This window comes from Telmatherina bonti (assembly GCF_933228915.1).
Source record: "Telmatherina bonti genome assembly, chromosome: 3".
Taxonomy (NCBI): Eukaryota; Metazoa; Chordata; class Actinopteri; order Atheriniformes; family Telmatherinidae; genus Telmatherina; species Telmatherina bonti.
In genome coordinates this window covers 4,487,951-4,512,380 of record NC_136621.1, presented here as the reverse complement: position 1 = coordinate 4,512,380, position 24,430 = coordinate 4,487,951, and the positions used below count along the sequence as shown (strand labels likewise).

At 49.5% G+C, this 24,430-nt stretch overlaps 1 protein-coding gene across 1 annotated transcript; it reads left to right on the top strand.

Annotated features, from left to right (window-relative positions):
* Positions 1 to 1,558: 1,558 nt before the first annotated feature.
* On the top strand, positions 1,559 to 23,167 carry LOC306774857 (trafficking kinesin-binding protein 1-like; the record flags this gene model as incomplete). Its single annotated transcript, XM_079265032.1, has 17 exons — positions 1,559 to 1,772; positions 2,346 to 2,582; positions 3,663 to 3,851; positions 15,738 to 15,814; positions 15,931 to 16,047; positions 16,125 to 16,219; positions 18,573 to 18,681; positions 18,761 to 18,839; positions 18,923 to 19,053; positions 19,304 to 19,378; positions 19,476 to 19,687; positions 20,641 to 20,859; positions 20,956 to 21,317; positions 21,401 to 21,589; positions 21,750 to 21,852; positions 22,039 to 22,091; positions 23,027 to 23,167. 16 exons carry the CDS (start codon positions 1,559 to 1,561, stop codon positions 22,070 to 22,072), a joined length of 2,442 nt encoding a protein of 813 aa, XP_079121158.1. The 3' UTR covers positions 22,073 to 22,091; positions 23,027 to 23,167.
* Positions 23,168 to 24,430: the final 1,263 nt, after the last annotated feature.

The following is a 24,430-nucleotide window of genomic DNA, read 5'->3' as shown; positions in this document are numbered from 1 at the left end:
ACGGTCAGAGAGGGAGGGGGGTGGAGGTGATGTAGAGCTGACGGTCAGAGAGGGAGGTGGGTGGAGGTGATGTAGAGCTGACGGTCAGAGAGGGAGGTGGGTGGAGGTGATGTAGAGCTGACGGTCAGAGAGGGAGGGGGGTGGAGGTGATGTAGAGCTGACGGTCAGAGAGGGAGGGGGGTGGAGGTGATGTAGAGCTGACGGTCAGAGAGGGAGGGGGGTGGAGGTGATGTAGAGCTGACGGTCAGAGAGGGAGGGGGGTGGAGGTGATGTAGAGCTGACGGTCAGAGAGGGAGGGGGGTGGAGGTGATGTAGAGCTGACGGTCAGAGAGGGAGGGGGGTGGAGGTGATGTAGAGCTGACGGTCAGAGAGGGAGGTGGGTGGAGGTGATGTAGAGCTGACGGTCAGAGAGGGAGGGGGGTGGAGGTGATGTAGAGCTGACGGTCAGAGAGGGAGGGGGGTGGAGGTGATGTAGAGCTGACGGTCAGAGAGGGAGGTGGGTGGAGGTGATGTAGAGCTGACGGTCAGAGAGGGAGGGGGGTGGAGGTGATGTAGAGCTGACGGTCAGAGAGGGAGGTGGGTGGAGGTGATGTAGAGCTGACGGTCAGAGAGGGAGGGGGGTGGAGGTGATGTAGAGCTGACGGTCAGAGAGGGAGGGGGGTGGAGGTGATGTAGAGCTGACGGTCAGAGAGGGAGGTGGGTGGAGGTGATGTAGAGCTGACGGTCAGAGAGGGAGGGGGGTGGAGGAGATGTAGAGCTGACGGTCAGAGAGGGAGGGGGGTGGAGGTGATGTAGAGCTGACGGTCAGAGAGGGAGGTGGGTGGAGGTGATGTAGAGCTGACGGTCAGAGAGGGAGGTGGGTGGAGGTGATGTAGAGCTGACGGTCAGAGAGGGAGGGGGGTGGAGGTGATGTAGAGCTGACGGTCAGAGAGGGAGGGGGGTGGAGGTGATGTAGAGCTGACGGTCAGAGAGGGAGGGGGGTGGAGGTGATGTAGAGCTGACGGTCAGAGAGGGAGGGGGGTGGAGGTGATGTAGAGCTGACGGTCAGAGAGGGAGGGGGGTGGAGGTGATGTAGAGCTGACGGTCAGAGAGGGAGGGGGGTGGAGGTGATGTAGAGCTGACGGTCAGAGAGGGAGGTGGGTGGAGGTGATGTAGAGCTGACGGTCAGAGAGGGAGGTGGGTGGAGGTGATGTAGAGCTGACGGTCAGAGAGGGAGGGGGGTGGAGGTGATGTAGAGCTGACGGTCAGAGAGGGAGGTGGGTGGAGGTGATGTAGAGCTGACGGTCAGAGAGGGAGGTGGGTGGAGGTGATGTAGAGCTGACGGTCAGAGAGGGAGGTGGGTGGAGGTGATGTAGAGCTGCATATGAATGGAAGTTAATTTATGGAAAATGTAGCCGAGGGAAGAATATTGTGATGAACAGAAGGGGTCCCAGGACGGACCCTTGGGGAACTCCAGCTGTGACGGGGAACGACGTGGAAGTGTGAGCCTTAAGTTGGGTAAATTGTGTGTGTGATGCTGTGGGAAATGGTATGAAATGCTGCACTAAGATCTCGGAGGATGAGGATGGTGAGGAGGGCGGATGCCATCAGAAGGTCGCTGGTGGTTTTTAAAGAGCTGATTCTGGACTGTGAAGTGACGGAAGCCAGACTGGAATCATTCAGGTTTTCCTGTGAGCTGTTTGTGGAGCTGAGAGGAAACAACCTTTTTGGGGAATTTGGAGATGAAAGGAAGGTTGGGAATGGGATGAAAGTTATTGAGGTCGGATGGATCGGTAAGTTTTTTGAGGATGGGAGTGACATCTGCTGTTTGAAGGCTGGTGGAACAGGAGGGAAGAATGGTGCTGATGGAAGGAAGCAGTGAAGGAGCCTTGACTAAGACTGAAGGGAGATGATCAAGCGGGCTGGTGGTAGGTTTGAAAATGTAAATGATCCTGAAGTTTATCATGAAGACAAAGGAAATTTTCACCAATCAGCCTTAACATGCGGCTAGATAAAATTATTTCATTTTTATGTTTTAATTATGATTTTTTTATTTGTCCTGCTAAAAATAGTAAATCCTGGTCTCTGCAAAAAAGAAACAAAATACATGTAAACAATCTATCTTTTATCTTATTGTGAAGGTCTCGGTAACAAGATCTGAAATGTGAACAAAGTTTCATTCAAAGCTGAATCTTATGAAACTCAGAAACTCAGGCTAAAATATTCCTTCCTTTCCCTTCCCCGCCTATCTGTCTCTTTTCCAGCTGCAGCTCAGCGACCGCCCGATGCCCCGGAGGCCTTTACTGTCTTGCTGATCAGCTGGGACGCCCACCTCTGAGTTCATCTGCATCCTGAACCACCTCCAGACAAGCTGTCCCACACTGCTCCCTCTCCATCTCTGTCTTCTCCTCAGGTTGCCGTTTCTCCCTCCTCCTGGCACCCGCAGGCACATCTGGCCTCGCAGTCAGCGCTCTCCCTCCATGAGGGGCGGGGGGAGGTGGCGGGGGCTGTGGATGTGGACCCCCAGACTCTTCAGTCTGCTTCGCTGGGGAACCTCCGCAACCGGAGGCCGAAATCCCAACATGATGTGTCCACTATAACTGGTAAGGCACTGAATAATTAAATGTCATTAAAGTATTATTATTGGAAGGAAACGCCAAATAAATCAGTCAGCAGCTAAAGTGGGATTATTTAATATTGAAAATAATGCATATAGTGAATCAGTATAGAATTATCTTGGATCACGCAAGGAACAAAACAGAGGGGGAGGACCCAAGGCAGGGGGAGGAGCCAAGACTGGGGGAGTTGTCACAGCAGGGGGAGGAGCCAAGACAGGGCGCCACTTTCACATCTAGCCAGCTCCCCAACATTACCTACCTCAGCTTTAACCAAAGTGTCGCCCAGTCTTGGCTCCTCCCCCTGCCTTGTCTCCTCCCCCTCTGGTTCTGCTCCTTGCGTGATCCAAGGCTTTTTTATTTGCAGCTTTTTCCACCAACAATCGGAGCATTCCCTCATCCAGCCTTTATCTACGCTTGATGGCTACAGCTATAAGTTACAGTAATGGATTAAAGAAGAAGAAGAAAGCTGTTTCAGCGGTGGCCTTAACTTCCAACCAAAGTGCTAAAAGTCATGAAACACATGAAGTGTTTGTTGTTTAAACCCTTCCTGACCAGCGTGATGGCACGCAGAACTCTGATCTGTGATTAGCTCTGCCACTGCTGGAATCTTGGCAAGAAAAACTCTGTCAGTGTTCGTCACAATGTCTGCTGGGTGAAGCTGGCAGGTTAAAGTGTTCATGATGCACTGCAGCCTGGTCACCCTGAAATAATCCGTTCCATAGCCAAGAACACAAGTTTATATGTAAAAATGAAAGATTTTAGTTAACTAGTGGTGTATGTGATGATGTATTCACATATTTATCCATTTATTTCCACATTTTGATACAAGAACATATTAATTTCCTTATTTATGGCCGTAACGAAGTGAGGCGTGTAAAGGGAAAAAATATCAACCAAGCAGCCGTTTCAGGATGTTGTAGGTGGGAACATCTGCCATTAGAGGGCAGTGTGGTGCTGATGGTGAAACATCATGGATATTGTTCATCTGCTGCTTTATTTGTCTGATTTTTTTCTCTCTCACAAATCTGCAACCTGGTGAATCCCAACAACGCTCCCGCCGGTCAGACCTTTGCTCAGACCTGCCAGAGCTGGAGATAGTGAGTCTCCTGTCCGAAGGCCAGCCCAGCTACACTCTTCGAGCAGACAGTGTATTTGGATATGACCATGATGACTGGCTGCACACCCCTCTGCTGCCACCAGAAGTCGTCCTGGGACTTACATATGAGCAGATCGAAGAGACGCTCAAGTACTTCTGTGAGTAGAGTTTTACTTTTCGTCTATCACCGTTGACCTGATCAGGGCGGACCCAGCTGTTCTTCCACCTCTCTGTTACTGTATTTCTGCATCTTTGTGGAGGACTTTAATTTCATCTGCTGAACGAATGCAGAGACTGTTGTCATACTTCAGTCTCAAACATGCAAATGATACTCCTACAGAGAAGTAAACACTATTTGTGTTCATCTTTAGCCTTAATTAGTATAAAAACCCATCACACACTTCGGTTAAAACATGAGTTTCAAACATACACCTGATCCTACACGCCTCATCACACACACACACATCATCTCACACACACCTACAACCCCCCACCCCGCACACACACACACACACACACACACACACACACACACACACACACACACACACACAAACACACTTAAACGTAAGCCCCTTCCTCCAGTCTGTGTCTCTTTAACCGAAACATCAGTCTAAAAACGTGATAGATGAGAAACATCTGGTTTGGTACTGAAGTGAGGAAACAATATCTTGGGGATCCAATCACACTCAGAGCCCCACCAAGTACCGCAGAGGGCATCACCACGGAAACCGCCAGAACCCCGGCAGGTAGGAGTCCACACAGCCGAGGCTGCAGCGTGGAATCCCACCAATCACCCCAACAGGACCCAACAGGACGACCTCCATGCCGACATCCCTGCAGACCCAGCAGGCGTAGCTCCCAATGTGGAGCGGTCTCTGCAGCGCTGAGCTTCTCTGCAGGACGTTCCACAGACGAGAACTGGAGCGGAAGAAAGACGCCTCGCCGTAAGATTTCGTCCTAACTTTAGTTGTTCCAAGAGGACCTCGGGTTTGCACAGGTTCATAATTTACGAGAAGGTCTGATAAGTAAGAAGGCTCGAGACCATTAGGACAGCTAAAAACAACAAAAAGAACCTTAAAATCAATCCTGAAACACACGGAAAGCCAATGCAGCCATTTTAAAACTGGTGTGAGTCTTCCTGCCATAGACCGAATATGAAAGATGCATGGAGGCTCCGGGGCTTAAAAGGGAAACCTATGCGGAAGTACATAAAACTGCAGTTCCCCCTTCATCCACTAGGGGCTGCAAAACAGAGCAAATCCCCATAGACTCCCATGTTAAAGAGACCAACTTCACAGCAGAAATAAACATGTTCACAGCAGGAATAAACATGTTTCCAGCAGATATAAACATGTTTCCAGCAGATATAAACATGTTTACAGCAGAAATAAACATGTTTACAGCCTGGTACAAAAATCCATTTTAGGTTTAACAGGTCAGGTTTACCTTCATGACAACTGTGGGGGGAGTGAATTTTTTTCTAACTCGCCCGTTTAAAAGTAATTTAATCTCGAAGTTCAGCATGTTTAGGGGCGTGTCCTTTTGATTGACAGGTACCCAATCTCCCGCTTCAATTCAGAAGAACGTAGAACAACCGCGGTTTTTAGCGGTCTGTTATCTCCGGGTTAGCTCTGTTAGCCCTTAGCTGAGTTCGCTAAATGTCAATCATTCACGACACGCTCACAGCCCCCCTCTCAGCTCCACCTCTTTGTCCATTTCTGACACGCATGCTCCTGCCAAGATGGTGATGGTAGGAACCGCCCACCAAGCTTCAATTCAGCTCTTCAGAAACCTACGGGTGACGTCACGGAGGCTCCGCCCATCTTTTATGTACAGTCTGTGGTCCTCATCAGAACTCTTGCTGCTGAGTTCTGGAGTAGTTCTTGGTTTATGATACTCCTTATGGGACGACCAGAGAGCAGAGAATTACAATAATCAGTTCTAGTAGAAATAAAAGCATCAGCACCTGTGTGCTGGAGAGAGAAATGGGCGACTCTGGTGATGTTTTGAAGATGATAAAATCCTCTTTGTTACATTTCTCATGTGTGGCATAAAATACAGCTCAGAGTCAAATAAAACACCCAAATTTCTCACACTGAGGAGGTTTATAATGTCTCTGTTTTGATAAAATGATCTCTCCCTTATCTTCAGGGCCAATAATTAAAACCTCCATTTTGTCCTGGTTGAGCTGTTAAATTCTCTGCCATCCATGATTTTATGTCTGGAATACAGTTCAACAGGACATGAAGGGTCTGTAAGTTATCAGGAGACACGGCAATGTAAAGCTGTGTATCATCAGCATAGCTGTGGACATCAACGCCGTGTCTCCTGATGACGTCTCCAAGTGGTAACATGTACGGATGAGAGTATCCTTAGGGAGCCAACATTTTATTTTACATCAGGGGTCTCCATCTCCAGTCCTCATGAGCTGCTTTCCCGCAGGTTTTAGAGTTTCCCTGCTGTGACACACCTGACCCAAATCAATGGCTCATTAACAGGCAGATGCAGAAGATGACGTCAAGTTGTTGGAGAACCTTTTCGTTTGAATCAAGTGGGTTGCAGCAGGGAAACGCTCAGCCTGCAAGATGGTAGCTCCTGAGGACTGGAGTTGGAGACCCGTGTTTTATAGGTTCCTGAGGAGCACGTATCCATACCTTCTGTCTATCTGTGAGATCAGAACCTGAGAGGCCCACTGGGTCTATGAAACAGACTCAGGACTGTCTGAGTCTGTTTCATAGAATCTGGTGGTCTACTGTGTCCAAGGCGGCGCTTGGATCCAGCAGAACCAGGGCACAAAGTTTCTGAAAGTCCAAGTTGAAGATCATTAACAATCTTTAAAATGGCGTCTCGGTCCTAAAGTTTTTATTTCCTACATGGGCCGCCACGTCGTCGCAAACAGCAGTTATTTCTGGCATGGAGGACTTCTGACCTCCGCCAAGGAGGTCATCTTTTTTTACCATGGTCATGTTTTAACTCAAAAGGTTCTGGACAGATTTTCATGAAATTTTCAGGACTTGTTGAAATTGTGAAAAAGAAGAACTGATTTTGGTGCTGACCCGGATCACCATCTGGATCCAGGATAAAGGATCCTTCAGCATTGTGAGATAGGGCCATTTCCTACATTTGTGAACATAACTCCAACAAAAATGGTCGGATCCGTTAGGAAAAAAATACAGGACAAGCTTCCAACAGGTTGTAAAATATATGGAAGACTGATCCAGGTAAAGGAATCACTCCGGATACTTGGATCCAGAATGTGAAGACATAGGGGACCTTTGGGATTTTCATCATAGGAAGAGAAGAAATAGAATACGAGGAGAAGTGTGGCGCTTGGCGGAGGTTTGTGCTCTCCGAGGGCCTTTCTCATTAAAAACTGTATTTATTAAAAGATCAATGGTTTTAAAAAGAAAATTTGGATTGTTTTTATCGTCACTCATAAGGTTTGAAAAGTGAAGCGATCTCGTGTGTTTAGCTGAATTATTGTAGATTCTGAGTTATTCATGTGAACTCTTGTGGTAAAAGGTTAGTTTTATTTTTCTTTCTGCTTTCCTGCCGTTTTGTTTCCATTCTTTAGTTTCCTTGTAGGCTGCTGTGGTTTCTTCCTCTCAGGGGAATGACGCTGGCTTTGTGAAGCGCTGCTCTCCGAGTCCTCGTGTCCTGGCCCAGAGTGTGAAACATGGTTGTGTACGTCGGCTCAGCGACTTGCAGCCTAATTTCCACCGACAAGATGTTTGTCCTGGTTAGTTTGGGTCACATAAACTCTGACAGACAGGCGTCATATTTCTTAATGTCTTAGTTGAAGTCAGCCGGAAATGGAAATGAACTTGTGCTTGGAGCTTACGGCTCTTCCTCCACACACGTCCAGGTCACAGACGTCATACGCCATCAAGCCAATTACTTGTCTCGGCATCTTAAGCAGTTTGTGCTGCATGTCTGCAGACTCTGTATCCTGGAGGCCGCTGACGTCATGCTGACAGGATCAGCAGAAACCCACAAACCGTCTATAGATGCCCGGTGGTCTCCAGACTCGGGGGGGGGGGGGGGGTTCAGGTGTTAAACACTGATGTGACTTTTTAACAACAGATTATTTACATAACTTTGGTTTATTGTTGAAACTGACATAACTGTGTCTTTCTTGTTGTGCTCAAAGCTTTGTTTTCCTCCCCGAGTTGATCATTTTCCATCCGTGTTTATCTGGTATTAAAGTCTAACCTGCCGCTGATAAGCCTCCGAGGAAACATCTGCTCGTATAAAGAGATTAGAATCTTTTAGGGAAATGATTTCTGAAGATTGTTGCCTGTGTCTTTATAATGTAATCTGCTGCAGTAAGGTGACACCAGACACAGACTGATTCTGGCTTTTAGGCTCCTTCTGGCAGGTGGAACGTGGTGTTCTTCCGTCTGCCTCGCTGCCTCACTTCTTTTTCACGTTTACTTTTAGGTACTGGAATACTTTTTCTTCTGCTTTCCACATGATGGAGGATCTGATGAAAAATTCTGCGGGGAAAGAGTGAGACTGCAGTCGATGCAGAACTTTGTGTCTGACTCACAGTGATTCACACATTTACCATAAAGATGCATTAAACAGAGCATTATGTTTAATGTGTGACACCACCGGTGGGTGTTGGGATTTCCTCCTCAGGCTTTAGGGTGGGGGCGAGTTCTAGCATCTTAAATGTAAACGTACTTCTTTTACTTCATCTTCAGAGAAAGCCACCGCTTTCCAGACGATGTTATTAATCATGTTTGGGGAATTAAACCACGACTCCACCGATGAAGTTCAGCTTATGGTGTAAGAAGGAAGATCTGCTGGAACTTAAGAACCAGAATGATTTTCTGAAACCACTGATCCTCAGCAGGACACGAGGAGGACAAAAGCAGCGTCGCAAACCGGAAGGTTTGCTTCTCCTCTCAGGCGCCGGCAGCCTGCAGGGTGTGTCCCATCATGTGTTAAATATTAATTCCATAAGAATGTTTGATTATGTATGTAAAAAAGACTCTGCAGGGTTTTTTGGTTCACATGTTTCCTGATTCCTGCCAACAAATGGCAGCATGGGGAAGATAAACACATTTTTACACGACTTTTCCTGCTTTTGTAACAGATTTGTGTTCAGTTTTAACTTGTCATTGTCAGAGAAAGCCGTGCTGCGTGCGTCATGTTCACGTTGTGTTCATGTCGTGTTCACGTTCTGTTCACGTCATGTTCACGTCGTGTTCACGTTCTGTTCACGTCGTGTTCACGTTGTGTTCACGTTCTGTTCACGTCGTGTTCATGTCGTGTTCACGTTCTGTTCACGTCGTGTTCATGTCGTGTTCACGTTCTGTTCACGTCATGTTCACGTCATGTTCACGTCATGTTCACGTCGTGTTCACGTTGTGTTCACGTGAACACAACGTGAACAGAACGTGAACACGACGTGAACACGACGTGAACATGACGTGAACAGAACGTGAACACAACGTGAACACGACGTGAACACGACGTGAACATGACGTGAACAGAACGTGAACACAACGTGAACACGACGCACGCAGCAGTGTTCACGTTGTGTTCACGTCATGTTCATGTCGTGTTCATGTTCTGTTCACATTCTGTTCAAGTCCTTTTCATGTCGTGTTCACGTTCTGTTCACATTCTGTTCACGTCCTTTTCATGTCGTGTTCACCTTCTGTTCACGTCCTGTTCACGTTCTCTTCACGCCCTTTTCTTGTCCTGTACACGTCGTGTTCACGTCGTGTTCACCTTTGTTCACATCGTGTTCACGGGTGTTCACGTCGTGTTCACGTCCTGTTCACGTTCTCTTCACATTCTCTTCACATTCTCTGCACGTTCTCTTCACGTCGTGTTCACGTTCTGCTCACGTCATGTTCACGTTCTGTTCACGTGTGTTCACTTTGTGTTCACGTGTGTTCACGTTCTGTTCACGTTCTGTTCACGTCGTGTTCACGTCATGTTCACGTTCTGTTCACATCATGTTCACGTCGTGTTCAAGTCGTGTTCACGTCGTGTTCAAGTCGTGTTCAAGTCGTGTTCAAGTCGTGTTCACGTCGTGTTCACGTCGTGTTAACATCGTGTTCACGTTCTGTTCACGTCATGTTCACGTTCAGTTCACGTCATGTTCACGTCGTGTTCAAGTCGTGTTCAAGTCGTGTTCAAGTCGTGTTCAAGTCGTGTTCAAGTCGTCTTCACATTGTGTTCACGTCGTGTTCACGTCCTGTTCACGTTCTGTTCATGTTGTGTTTACGTCGTGTTCACGTCATGTTCACGTGCTGTTCACGTTCTGTTCACGTTCTGTTCACGTTGTGTTCACGTGTGTTCACGTTGTCTTCATGTCGTGTTCACTTTGTGTTCACATTCTGTTCACGTCATGTTCACGTCGTGTGCACGTCCTGTTCACGTTCTCTTCATGTTGTGTTCGTGTGTGTTCACGTCGTGTTAACGTCGTGTTCACGTTGTGTTCACGTGTGTTCACGTGGTGTTGATGTCGTGTTCACGTGTGTTCACGTCCTGTTCACGTCCTGTTCACGTCCTGTTCACGTCGTGTTCACGTCGTGTTCACGTCGTGTTCACGTTGTGTTCACGTTGTGTTCATGTCGTGTTCACGTCCTGTTCACGTGTGTTCACATCTTGTTCACTTCGTGTTCATGTACTGTTCACGCCCTGTTCACGTCGTGTTCATGTCTTGTTCACGTCTTGTTCAAGTCTTGTTCACGTCGTCTTCACGTCGTGTTCACGTCCTGTTCACGTGTGTTCACATCTTGTTCACGTCGTGTTCACGTGTGTTCACGTTGTGTTCACGTCGTGTTCACGTTCTGTTCACGTACTGTTCACGTCGTGTTCACGTCCTTTTCACGTCGTGTTCACGTCGTGTTCACATTGTGTTCACGTCCTGTTCACGTGTGTTCACATCTTGTTCACGTCCTGTTCACGTGTGTTCACATCTTGTTCACGTCCTGTTCACGTGTGTTCACATCTTGTTCACGTTGTGTTCACGTCATGTTCATGTCGTGTTCATGTTCTGTTCACATTCTGTTCAAGTCCTTTTCATGTCGTGTTCACGTTCTGTTCACATTCTGTTCACGTCCTTTTCATGTCGTGTTCACCTTCTGTTCACGTCCTGTTCACGTTCTCTTCACGCCCTTTTCTTGTCCTGTACACGTCGTGTTCACGTCCTGTTCACGTTCTCTTCACATTCTCTTCACGTTCTCTTCACGTCGTGTTCACGTGTGTTCACGTTCTCTTCATGTCGTGTTCACGTCGTCTTCACATTGTGTTCACGTTATGTTCACGTTCTCTTCACGTCGTGTTCACATCATGTACACGTTGTGTTCACGTTGTGTTCACATCCTGTTCATGTTCTGTTCACGTCGTGTTCACGTGTGTTCACATTGTATTCACGTTCTGTTCGCATCCTGTTCACATCCTGTTCACGTCGTATTCATGTTGTGTTCACGTCGTGTTCACGTTGTGTTCACGTTGTGTTCACATTGTGTTCACGTCGTTTTCACGTTGTGTTCACATCCTGTTCATGTTCTGTTCACGTTGTGTTCACATCCTGTTCATGTTCTGTTCACGTCGTGTTCACATCCTGTTCATGTTCTGTTCACGTTCTGTTCACGTCGTGTAGCATAAAACGCCATGTTGTGGATGTGATTTTCTTCCTGAAAGGTTGTTTTAGGATGAAGCACGTAGCACACATTTTATTTTCTATTGTGGTCAAAGTCCTTAAAACTTTTCTTCCTTATGATTTTTTATTTCCTTCATTCTTTGTGTGGCTTATTAACGTGTAATTACCACCTGCAGAAAGCTTTTATGCTGCATGGTCTGACAGAGACATGAAATCCCACAGATAACTATTTTGTGTCTGCACACCGTCCTGCATGCAGCTTTCCACCTGCAAACACTTTCCTGCTGAAGTATTAAAGAGGGCTGAATATTTGATAGCGAGGAAGCTGTGTTTGGTAGAGGGGGGGGGAACTGTTAGTGGCACAACAATAAATTTAGCAGGACTACATACATCATGACTGTGCCTGCATATGATGAAAAACAACTGAAGGATTCTCAGCTTCTGGTGTAATGAAATGAAATGAAAAATACTTTATCATCCCAGAAGGGAAATGCAATAAGTAATTAAATAATAAGTATAATAATAATAATAGTTAATAAGTAAGAATGATGTGGACAACATGCAGGTTTCTTCTGGCTGATCTGCAGAGCTGTGCCTCCGTCAGACCCCCTGCAGGGCACAACGCCGGCCTGCCTGTGTGGAAAACGAGCAGCTGCTGGTTGGGTGGAGCGTACCATCTCCATGGATTCATGGGGGGGGGGGGGGGGGGGGGGGGGCTTTGTGCAGCATCCCTTTAAGCTGGATCCCACTCAGAAAGACGTCTTCAGCTCAGAGCTTTTCTGAATCACCGTTTGATGACCAGAGACGTCAGTTTCATATGAAGCATGTTGGTATCTCCTGGTTTAGTCTGTGTTTGCTGCTTCACCCCACCTCCTCCTCTTCATCCCGTTTCTTACCCGGCAGTCCAACGTGGCCAGGTGAACGGAGGCAGGCGTGACGACAGATGGCCTGGACATTCTGAGGGATTATTTATTAACTCCAAGCAGCTCAGATTCTCTTGCACACAAACAAACACCGATGTAGACACACCCTCACATAGACCAGCAGATAGTCTTCCTCTAGACACACAGTCCAGCCAGCAGAACCATGCAGCTGGTGTGTCGGAGCGCAGCCACAACGCAGTAGAAGCAGAAGACCGACAGCTTTAACCAACCCATGGACGCAGAGGGCAGCTTTTCTCCTGTCACCATGGAGGTGTGGAGTTCCTCTGCGTCTGAGGAGGAGGAAGATGAGAAGAGCTCCTCCGGTCTGGATGAAGTGATGGAGGAGAGGAAATGCCTCAATGGAAATTACAATAACAACAACAACAAGGAGAGCCTCTGCAGGGAGGTGACACAAGGTGAGATGCTGCATGATGTTAACGGTGAAACGGCGGGCTGGGACCTGCAGAGCTGATGCAGGAAATCTGGAGGCTGCAGGCGTTTCATGCTCCGCTCTGCAGCTCACATTCAGCTTTCTGGAACGTTGTCTGAAACCGGAGCGCTTCAGGACTGAACGGCCGAGCTCAGGCTGCAGTGATGGTTTGGTTTTACAGCTGCAGGCGCCCTAAATGCAGCTCCAATGTTTCCTCTGAGGAGGATGAAGGTCATACAGCGTGTCTGCAGTCAGGTGCTGCATGCAGGAAGCTTCACGTCTAGACCACGTTGTCGCCTCGGCATGATCAAATGTTCTCATACTACTAAAAGTTCTTTACCTTTTAAACCTTCTGCGAAAATAGAGATGTTACTAAATTACTCTAAGAACAACAAATGTTGAGTAGTTGTGATTCAAATCACCAAAACCTGTAGACTAAATGAGGTAAATGCTCTAATTCCAAAGAGTTTCATGCATTATTATCGATAATAAAGTATTAAACAGTAATTCCAGTAAACAGACATGTGATTCAAACCATCTGGATTCTGCTTTATTCTCTTTGCTTTGCTTTATTCTTCATGTTTTATTTTAATCTGAATAAGTTTCCTATTGAAAGGTGCTTTTTATGAATACTTTGCTTTGGGATGAAACGGGATGTTTCCTCTCTTCCTCTCTTCCTCCTCTGTGAGGCTGGAAGCTTCCCAAACACTGCAGCATGGCGTTTTGTCTGCGCAGGCATCTACAGCAGAACCTTCTGGAAGATCCCTTTAACTCTGACCAGTTAAACAAAGCAGAAAAATAGATCAGTGAGAATCTTATTCTTGGAGCTCTTCCATGCTTGTCTGATCCCCACAGTGAAACAGACGTCATAAGTACGCCTAATCAACTGGGTTTATCCACAGGACGGCATTAGGCTAGCGGTCCATAGCGCCTACCTGGATTTAGCTTCACCCTTAAAGCTCCAGCTGGCAAAGCAGGACCCTGACTCTGACCTGCTCTGTGCTCTGCAGCCTCTTCAAGAGGAAGAGCAGGATTTGTGTTCCTGCCGGCGGGTTCCTTTTAGCCCAGCGAACGCAGCAATCCCCTCTCAGGGTTTCAGGAACTGTTATCTCATTAGTGTGGCTTCATTTATAGAAGGCGTCTTGGTGATTACATCATTCTCCGTTCAGAGCCTGAAGAAGACGTCCGCTGGCTTCATTTAGGACGCGTTTTATTATTTATCAGGATCTTTGTTCAGCCTGCAGATTGAGCCAGTTAGCAGGTAGCTTTCGTTGTCTAACTTCCATCACGGTTTCTTTGGGTTTTTATGAAACTGAAGATGGTACTTTTCCCTTTAATCTGATCATATATATGTTGTTTTATCATCTATAAGTCTAAGTGAGCTCTCCTGCATCTGAAGCCTGACTGGTGGAGGTCAGCTTTGTGTCTGTACTCCTGCTGCAGTGTCCTTGACAAAACCATGAGCTCCTGCAGCTTCGTCTTCAGCAGAGAAGCAGAATTTTCCTGCCTGGATTTCAGGGGTTCAGGTCTACGTCTAAAATGTCTCTTCTGAGCGTTAAAATCCTCCCTTTTCACCCGACCAGCTGTATTTCCAACGCTTTATGATGTTTCCCAGTAACAGAAGTAACTCTTCCTCCGGCAGCTGCAGCCTGCTTTAAGGTGAATCCTCTGCAAGCCGTGTCCGGCGGGATGCTGTCCACCCAGGCCAGGCTGCTTCCATTAGGCTGATTAACTGATGAAACGGGACCTCCACTGGCTTCCAGACTAAATTACTTTAATGTAGGAGAAGCTTTTTAATCCATTGAAGCTTTTCACTGAAACACTGTTGAGCGGAGCAGAGACGTTCTCTCTGCAGACGCAGAGTATCATAAAGTCGTACATTCATTTCTATTTGATGATGAATTTACTGAAGTTCTGAGTCAAAGTGCCGACACAGTTTTTCTACTTTAATATTAAACTAAATAAAAGAGAAAAACCAGGAGTTATTATGTCAGAAGCACTTTTCCAAGCAAATCATCACATCTAAGTAAAAGCTTGTTAAATGTGCACGTTTAGGCGCTTCAGCAAAGTTCGCTCTTTCCTCCAGAGGAGCGGCTTGCCAACCTCTTGGCTTTGGTTCAGACCACAATCAGCTCCTCTCATGGAGATAAAACCAAGCTCAGGTCTCTAATATGACATGAAACTGTTTGTTATGTGGTGAAGATGAGGTTTCTAACGTCACACATTAACCTGCATTAACCTGATGAATTAATGAAAATGTTTTTACCTGCAATATTCTACAATTCCTTTGTATTTAATATTAATATTTATTTTATCTATTTTATGGAAATATTTATCAAATAATGTCACATCTATCTGATATATTCTATATAACTGGACTCGTATTATTTTCTCGTCCTGTTCGTCACCAAGTTGGTAACGATGTGTTTAGACGTCATTTTATACGATATTAGTTTATTTCTCAGCGAGTGTCGGTGCGTTGGGTGACTCTCCTCGTGTCCACTGAAGCAACAAAACTGCAACTGTAATAATTTCCACTTAAATTGAGCTGAAATGAAACCGGAAATTAAAAATGTGAATTTCTCTCTCCGTATGAAACGATGCAGGAACGAGTTTCTGTGCTCCTTCATCCTTATTGACACAAACAAAGGATGTAAACAAAGTTCCAGGTCAGCGGTGGTGACCGGCATCCCCTGCAGGATGTGTCCTGCTGGCTTTGTATCCAGGTCTTCATTGATGACTTATCTGGGCTAAAAGGGATCAGGCTAATCGCTTTCCGGTGGATCACATGGGACTGTTGTGGTCTGGCTCTTAATTCTCCAGGCTGCGTTTCAGCTTGGGCTCCTTCTCATAGGAACCATGAAAATTACATGAATAATGCATAAAAATGACTAAACATAAATAAGAAAGCATATAAAATAAATACAAACAAAGTTCAGTTAGGAGAAAAGGAAACGATCTGCAAGCTGATTGATTAAATTCATACTTTGCTTTTCAACTCCTTCTCTGCTGTCTGGCTCCTGCATCCTTTCACTGAAAGCTTCGTCTCTTCTCCCCCCAGTGCTGTGTTCAGACAGGGTCGGTCAGGTCACCAAGACGTATCACGACATCAAGGCGGTGACGAACCTGCTGGAGGAGGTAGGAGGCAGATTACGCTGCTGCGCCTTGCTAGGCCCTGTTTCCTTTCAGTCAACGGCTCCTTAAAGCTGCACTTTCCTCCTTCAGCGTTAACGTGATTCTGTCTGACTCTGCAGAAAGAGCGGGATCTGGAGCTGGCGGCTCGGATTGGTCAGTCCTTGCTGAAGCAGAACCAGGAGCTGACGGCGCGTAACGAGGCGTTGGACGAACAGCTGGAAGTGGCGAAGGAGGAGGTAAGAAACCCTCCTGCAGGCCGAAGGAAACGACGCTTCCCGGCTTCTCAGCTCAACCTGTCTTCACCTGCTTCCAGATCGCTCAGCTTCGACATGAACTCTCAATGCGAGACGACCTCCTTCAGTTCTACGCAAGCACCGAGGAGATCGAGAACACTCAGGCGCAGTCCACGTGAGTACATGTCCACGCGCTCGATACGTGCCCTCAGCTACACGCGCTCGCTACGCGCGCTCAGCTACACGCCTTTAGGTACGTGCCCTCAGGTACGCGCCCTCAGCTACACGCCTTTAGGTACGTGCCCTCAGGTACGCGCCCTCAGCTACACGCCTTTAGGTACGTGCCCTCAGGTACGCGCCCTCAGCTACACGCCTTTAGGTACGTGCCCTCAGGTACACGCCCTCAGCTACACGCCTTTAGGTACGTGCCCTCAGCTACACGCCTTTAGGTACGTGCCCTCAGGTACGCGCCCTCAGCTACACGCCTTTAGGTACGTGCCCTCAGCTACACGCCTTTAGGTACGTGCCCTCAGCTACACGCCTTTAGGTACGTGCCCTCAGCTACACGCCTTTAGGTACGTGCCCTCAGGTACGTGCCCTCAGCTACACGCCTTTAGGTACGTGCCCTCAGCTACACGCCTTTAGGTACGTGCCCTCAGCTACACGCCTTTAGGTACGTGCCCTCAGGTACGCGCCTTTAGGTACGTGCCCTCAGGTACGCGCCCTCAGCTACACGCCTTTAGGTACGTGCCCTCAGGTACGCGCCCTCAGCTACACGCCTTTAGGTACGTGCCCTCAGGTACACGCCCTCAGCTACACGCCTTTAGGTACGTGCCCTCAGCTACACGCCTTTAGGTACGTGCCCTCAGGTACGCGCCCTCAGGTACGCGCCTTTAGGTACGTGCCCTCAGCTACACGCCTTTAGGTACGTGCCCTCAGCTACACGCCTTTAGGTACGTGCCCTCAGCTACACGCCTTTAGGTACGTGCCCTCAGCTACACGCCTTTAGGTACGTGCCCTCAGGTACGCGCCTTTAGGTACGTGCCCTCAGGTACGCGCCCTCAGCTACACGCCTTTAGGTACGTGCCCTCAGCTACACGCCTTTAGGTACGTGCCCTCAGCTACACGCCTTTAGGTACGTGCCCTCAGGTACGCGCCCTCAGGTACGCGCCTTTAGGTACGTGCCCTCAGCTACACGCCTTTAGGTACGTGCCCTCAGCTACACGCCTTTAGGTACGTGCCCTCAGGTACGCGCCTTTAGGTACGCGCCCTCAGGTACGCGCCCTCAGCTACGCGCCCTCAGGTACGCGCCCTCAGCTACACGCCTTTAGGTACGCGCCCTCAGCTACGCGCCCTCAGGTACGCGCCCTCAGGTACGCGCCCTCAGCTACACGCCCTCAGCTACGCGCCCTCAGCTACGCGCCCTCAGCTACGCGCCCTCAGGTACGCGCCCTCAGCTACGCGCCCTCAGGTACGCGCCCTCAGCTACACGCCCTCAGGTACGCGCCCTCAGGTACACGCCCTCAGCTACGCGCCCTCAGGTACGCGCCCTCAGCTACACGCCTTTAGGTACACGCCCTCAGCTACGCGCCCTTAGGTACACGCCCTCAGCTACACGCCTTTAGGTACACGCCCTCAGCTACGCGCCCTCAGCTACACGCCCTCAGCTACACGCCCTCAGGTACGCGCCCTCAGCTACACGCCCTCAGCTACACGCCCTCAGGTACGCGCCCTCAGCTACACGCCCTCAGGTACGCGCCCTCAGGTACACGCCCTCAGCTACGCGCCCTCAGGTACGCGCCCTCAGCTACGCGCCCTTAGGTACACGCCCTCAGCTACACGCCTTTAGGTACACGCCTTTAGGTACACGCCCTCAGCTACGCGCCCTCAGCTACACGCCCTCAGCTACACGCCCTCAGGTACGCGCCCTCAGGTACGCGCCCTCAGCTACGCGCCCTCAGGTACGCGCCCTCAGCTACGCGCCCTCAGGTACGCGCCCTCAGGTACGCGCCCTCAGCTACGCGCCCTCAGGTACCTACTTTTTAAAGTTTATTGATTCCAGGCGTTTTCTACCTGGAACAGGCCCAAACCAGACGTAACATCCGCAGACGGGGTCAGCACAGGTCTGGCACACAGCAATGAAGTCGCTGCAGTTGTAGCTGAAAAACAATCATTGTGTGAATCCTGTTCAGAAAGGATCTTTGCAGAAGAGAAGATTTCACTTCTCAAATTGCAAAGTTATTAATCAGTAATATTTTTATGGGAGTTTTAGGTTTTGGTTTGCTCTCCTCTGACCTGAAACAGTGAAGCACGTCGTCAGAAAGCTAAATGATGCAGTTTTATTCCAACTCGTATATCTGATATTTTATATTTACATGACTCGGTGAGGGGTGCTGATTACACAGAATTACATTTACAGATAAAACTTATCGGACTGAATATGGCGGTGAATAAGATGAGCAACCTTTTGTTTACAGCTGATTTTATTTCCAGGCCGTGAAACTGAAGCGTCTCGTTTCTCTGTGCAGAGTCAGAAGAAACGAGTCCAGCAGCTCCCTCAGCAACTTCGTCCACTACGACTTCCTGCAGCAGAAGCTGAAGAGTTTAGAGGAGGAGAACCGCAAGCTGAGACTGGAGGTGAGCTCGGCGCCGCAAGCAAACAAACACGTCCGTTTCCTTTAGAAAGCAAACCGGAGTAAATCCTCTGCCCTGATAGGCCAGCGAGCTGTCAACAGAGACCACCAACTACGAGGAGCAGGAGCAGGAGCTGATGATGGTGTGTGTGGAGGAGCTTTGTAAGTCCTGCTTTTCTCTTTCAGATAAAATGAGTTTGATGCAGCTCAGTCACAGGTGGATTTACTGAACTTGTGTATTTCAGCATCTGTCAATAAGCAGGTGGTTGACCTCTCAGAGGAGTTGGCACGAAAAGTGGAAGATACGGTCCGACAGCAGGAAGAGATCAGCTCTCTGCTCGCACAGATCGTTGACCTGCAGGGCCGCTGCAAAGGGGTAAGGGACACACACGGGCACCACGGCTGTCGTTCCCCCCCCCGCTGACGTAGAAACCGTGCAAGGCGAGGCGGGTTTCCTCCGCTCCGTCTGATCCAGGACAAACCTTTAGGTCCCGCCTTGTGTCACAGCAGCTGCCATCTTCCCTCAGAGGGTTTCCCTCCTTTGCATGTTGTTACAGATCCTCATGTTGATCCACACATTTCTGAATGAATTAAAGTTAAAACTGTGAAACTTCTTCTTGCCGTAGCTCGGCCATGACAACGAGGAGCTGAGCCAACACCTCAGCGCTTCCCGCGACAGCGAGCTGCGGCTTAGATCAGAGGCAAGTGACAAACCTGGGATCAGCTTTAGCCATTAGATAGAAAATGAAGGACTGATCTCTGCTCGTGTGCAGAATAACTCTCGCTCTGCTCTTGCAGCTGAAGGACTTGCAGGACAAGTGCTCCGAGTATGAGGACATGCTGCACGAAGCCAGAAAGGACATCAAAAACCTCCGGAACAAGAGTCTTCCAAACAGCACGGTGCAGCGCTACACGGCGCTGGCCTCCGTCCTCCCCATGGACTCACTGGCAGCAGAGATAGAGGGAACCTTCCGGAAGGGCCTGGACGCACCGGCTCCGTCGGAGTACAGGTGATTCAGCAGAAACTCTGTCTTCCACGTCAGCTTTCTGTGTTGTCTGAATATCTAGCTGTCACAGGACCAACATGTCAACTACACACATGCTAACATGCTAAAGGTTGTTCCATCCCCCAGGAGAAGCAGGTCTGTAGCGGGGAGGGGTCACTGTGGGGGGCGATGTCTGCTTTATGTGCCATGAACCCGGTTGTTACCTCCACCAGCTTATGTTTTTCCCGTCGTCTTTGTGTTCAAGATAACCCCGGCAGGGCGGGTCGTGCACGCCGCAGGGCGGGTCGTGCACGCCGCAGGGCGGGTCGTGCACGCCGCAGGGCGGGTCGTGCACGCGTTGGCGTCTGAGTGTTTTAATGTAAAAATGTTGGTACTTTCTCACCACCTCGATCAGCTGTTTTATCAAAACAATCCGTTTTACCTGCAACAGTAAAAACGCGGAAGCAGCAACTCCGCTTCCTGCCATCTCCGTGTTAACCACGCCCACCTCACATGTTCGACCAATCACACGATACTTCTCGGCGCCCCACAGGAAAAAGTTCTGCCAGCCCGGTGTGTCGAGAACCGTCTTCAAACACGTCCGCGAGAACAAAATGACGTCGTTTTCTTCTCGGAGCCTCGAGAACAAGAAGCTTCTGGTTGAGGATGGAACAAGCTTAACTCCCCACATGCTAACATGCTAACTTCAACAGGAAAATAAATAAAGTCTCTTTACAACTGAACACATGCCCCCCCCCATTCTTCAGCTTGTTGGCATCTTTTTGCTCTGCTGGAAAGCTTGTTTCAGTAACAGTGGAGTGTTATCTGAGTGTGTTTGACTGCAGGAAGGCAGCATTTCTTTGAATTTGTGTTTAGAAAAAGGAAATATAATTACAGCTGGACTAGAAATCCCCCTGAGAAACATGAAAAGTCCCGAGAGGACGTCGAGACGTTTAACACCTGCATGTGTGTGGCAGGAACCATCCATGGCGCGTGTTTGAAACGGTGAAAGTGGTGAACAAGGCCGGCAGGTTGCGCTCCCGGTGCCACTCCCCGGGTCTTCCAGGCTCCTGCCCCGTTTCTGCTCGCTCCAGTTGCACCAGTACTCCCAGAACGAGCTACTACGGCTCTGACAACGCCAGCTTGACTCTGGAGGACAAGCCCGGTTCGTCTCAGGCTCAGAGAGAAGACAGCAGGTGAGCAACGAGAGGAAAACGCCTCTTCGTTTCGCCTCATTTCATCGGCAACACATCAGCAGCATGATGGTAAACCCGCTCTGTTTCCCCCGGCAGCGCTACTGGTCCGAAGCGTCTGGGTCAGCCGGGAACCCCTGGAGGCCAGGACCTGGAAGCCGCCTTGCGTAACCTGTCGGTGCGCCAGCAGAACCACTCCTCCGACCGGCCTTTCTTTGACGTGGAGCGTGAACGGAAACTCCGTGCCTTGGCAGCGAACAGCGAGGAAGGAGACGGTTCCAGTGGCTTCCTGACGCCCAACGACAGCCTCGCCTCCAGCTCCACCTCCAGCCCCGCCTCCAGCCCCGCAGCATCATCAGGAACCAACTACTCCAACGGCAGCTCGCGGCACTCCTGTGGCTCCTCGGCAGGGTCCCGGTCCTACCTGCCCGACCGACTGCAGATCGTTAAACCTCTGGAAGGTAAAATCACTACATGCACACCAGAAGTTGGTTCTGCTGTTGCCGTAGCGACCGCAGCGTTTCATCGCTCCTGTCGCCGTCAGGGTCCGTCACTCTGCACCACTGGCAGCAGCTGGCCAAGCCCAACCTGGGGGGCATCCTTCACCCTCGGCCAGGCGTCCTGACGAAAGACTTCAAGGAGCTGGAGGTGGACATTCAGCACGTGTACAGCCTGAACGACCTGGAGGAGGACGAGCCGGACCTGTCGCAGCTCTCTGGAGCTCATGGCCTGGGTAGGACGCGCTCATCTGAACAGCTCCTCCCGTTCCATTCCCGTCGTTCCAAAGCCTGGCATGTCTTATGTCCCGCGCCGGCTTCCTTCTGCTCCTGATAAGATGTGTGTGTTCCTCCATGTGAGGTTTAATGTGTACCTCTCCCTCCACAACCTCGCAGTGTCTTCATCGGGCCCCAACCTCCCTCAGACCCCTCCCACACATACCATTACAACCTGCCAAGTCCTCCAACCCTCCCCTCTCATCCCTTCCTTCTCCACTAGGTAAGACGAGTCACGCCTCTCCCTCTCTGCTTCCTGCATCTTGGAAAGTTGTTTTCAATCCCTTTGTGAGTTTTGTCTGAAGAGTTTATTAAAGTTTGCTGTTTTCTGCGTAAGTCAGGGAGGATATTCCAGGTCTCCTGTCTCTGCACCTCTTCGCTGTTGACCTCTTTATTCCTCCGTTGACAGAAAACGCCTGTCGAGGCGCTTCCTCCCGCTGTAGAAGGAGCCTTCAGGGCAAAGTAAGAGCATGTTGTAACGCATGCTCTGCTAGCGTCGCAGTATCCTGTGTTTTTCCATCCGTTCCAGCCGTCATGCTCCGAGTCTGAGCTGATCCCTGATCAGTCTGGTCTGACCGTCTCGGCTGAAGCAACATGAATGAACCACAAACACTTTTCATGTCTTTTGGCGTTTTGTTTGCTTTAAAGCTGAAATTCTCTGGTTAAACATCTAAAGACGACGTGAGAAGAAATCCTAAAACAGTCATTTGGTAACAAAGCAAGCCCAAACCCTGATGCTTCCTCCGCCGTGCTTCACAGCAGAGGAAGGTTTTCCTCTTCGCTTCTTTCCTCTCCAGGAAGAGGCGGTTGCCCCGTTTAGCCATCACACCCTGTGTTTTCGCCTCATGCAGGAGCGGAGGCTCCCTCGCTGCCATCCTCTCTGCAGATCTCCTCAGGAGAGCAGCAGCCGTCATCAAGCTCTTCTGCTCGTAAACATTTACTCCTCTTCTCTGTTTTGTCTCGTTTCACCTCTTCTGAATGCAGTCCTCACACCAGTCTGGTGAAGATGATTGTTTTTGTTGAGGCAGAGACGGCAGCTTCCCAGTTTACCCCACTCTGATCACTGGTTTCCAGTCCAAACTGGGAGGAGTTGATTATAGAAAAGGACAGTGTGTGTGTTGTTGGTTTAATCGTAACACAGACTTGCTCAGAAACAGAATCATTAGCAGGAAAAGCAGTTTTCTGAAACATGGCTGCTCATGTCATGCTAACAGTGATGATCCCCCGTTCGTCTCCTTAAACCCGTCTACTCTGTAGGAGTCGCCTCAGCAGAACCTGTTTGCCACCACTGACACTAACGTGCACGTTTAGAGACACTAACCAGAGCACCGTAGTGCCGTAGACGTGCATGAAAACCTTTCCTTCCCTGCTAACTCTGCTTTCTCCTGGTTTTGCAGTCTTCTCTCTGTCGGCCTGCCATCTTGTTGGAACGGTGAGCACGTGAGCGCGTCGTCTCCCTCCCACCTGCGGCGCTTTGGCACCACCCCACATGTCACCACCTCATCCATGGGACTGGTGCAGCTCCTGCGAGAGCGCGGCATCTCGGCCAGTCCTAGTCCATACATCAACCTGCACTACGGCCATGGTGCACGGCCTTCACGTTCCACCGTAACGGACGAAGGTGGACGCTCGGGCAAGGATGGAGGACGGAGCGTTTTCAGCCTAAACTTAGTGGAGAAGCTTCAGAAGCTCGGGCTGCAGAGAGTGGCGGCCTGGGGGATGATGGGCCGCCGTGGGGAGGAGCGGGAAGCCGCCTGACATGTCCACCACCTCCAGTCGTGTTGGAGCCACACCTGAGCCGTTCTTAGTGAACTCATGCACATTAGTAATGAGACATGTTCATCTCAGGACACACCTGAACACATCCTACACACCAAGAGAAGATCTTTTTATACTGCGTTTGTGTCATTTTACACTGTTTTTCATGGCTGCTTTTAAACAGCTCACAGCTTGTTTTCTGTTTTAGCTTCCAAAGTGGAACCTCAGCTGTGTGTGAACATTACTGTTGAGTATTTAAAGAAAAGACTAGATGCAGTAAATTATTGCTGGTTGAAACCACTGTCAGGGTGGAAACACACTCTGCTCTTCATGTAAAAAGCTTGTTGTGTAGAAGATTGTCATGTTCAGATGGAACGACTGTAAATAATGTCCTGCTCATCTCCACGTCGTTCCTCGGAGCCAAACCTCACTGAAACCAAATCGGAAGCTCTGAGCAGCAGCAGAGACGGCGGTCCTCGCTGCTTGGAGACATCTGCTGGAATCTTTAAGCTGCTGGGATTTGATCCAAACCATGACGGGCATTCAAAGTGATCTCTGGATTACCTCTCAGTAGGTGTTGTGATTATTTAAGCAGCATGTTTCTGTCTGAACCATCGCCTGTAGCTGAGGAGGGCATAGGATACTGCGTAAAAGGGAACAAATCATCTGTGTTCTGACGTGAATCAACCAAAGCAGTCTGTCCTGCAGCCTGTCCTGCAGTCTGTCCTGCAGCCTGTCCTGCAGCCTGTCCTGCAGCCTGTCCTGTAGCCTGTCCTGCAGCCTGTCCTGCAGCCTGTCCTGCAGCCTGTCCTGCTGCCTGTCCTGCAGCCTGTCCTGCAGCCTGTCCTGCTGCCTGTCCTGCAGCCTGTCCTGCAGTCTGTCCTGTAGCCTGTCCTGTAGTCTGCAGAAACTCTCCCAGCTGTGAATAAAACGTTGCATTTCTGTCCTGCAGCCTGTCCTGCAGCCTGTCCTGCAGCCTGTCCTGTAGCCTGTCCTGCAGCCTGTCCTGTAGCCTGTCCTGCAGTCTGTCCTGTAGTCTGCAG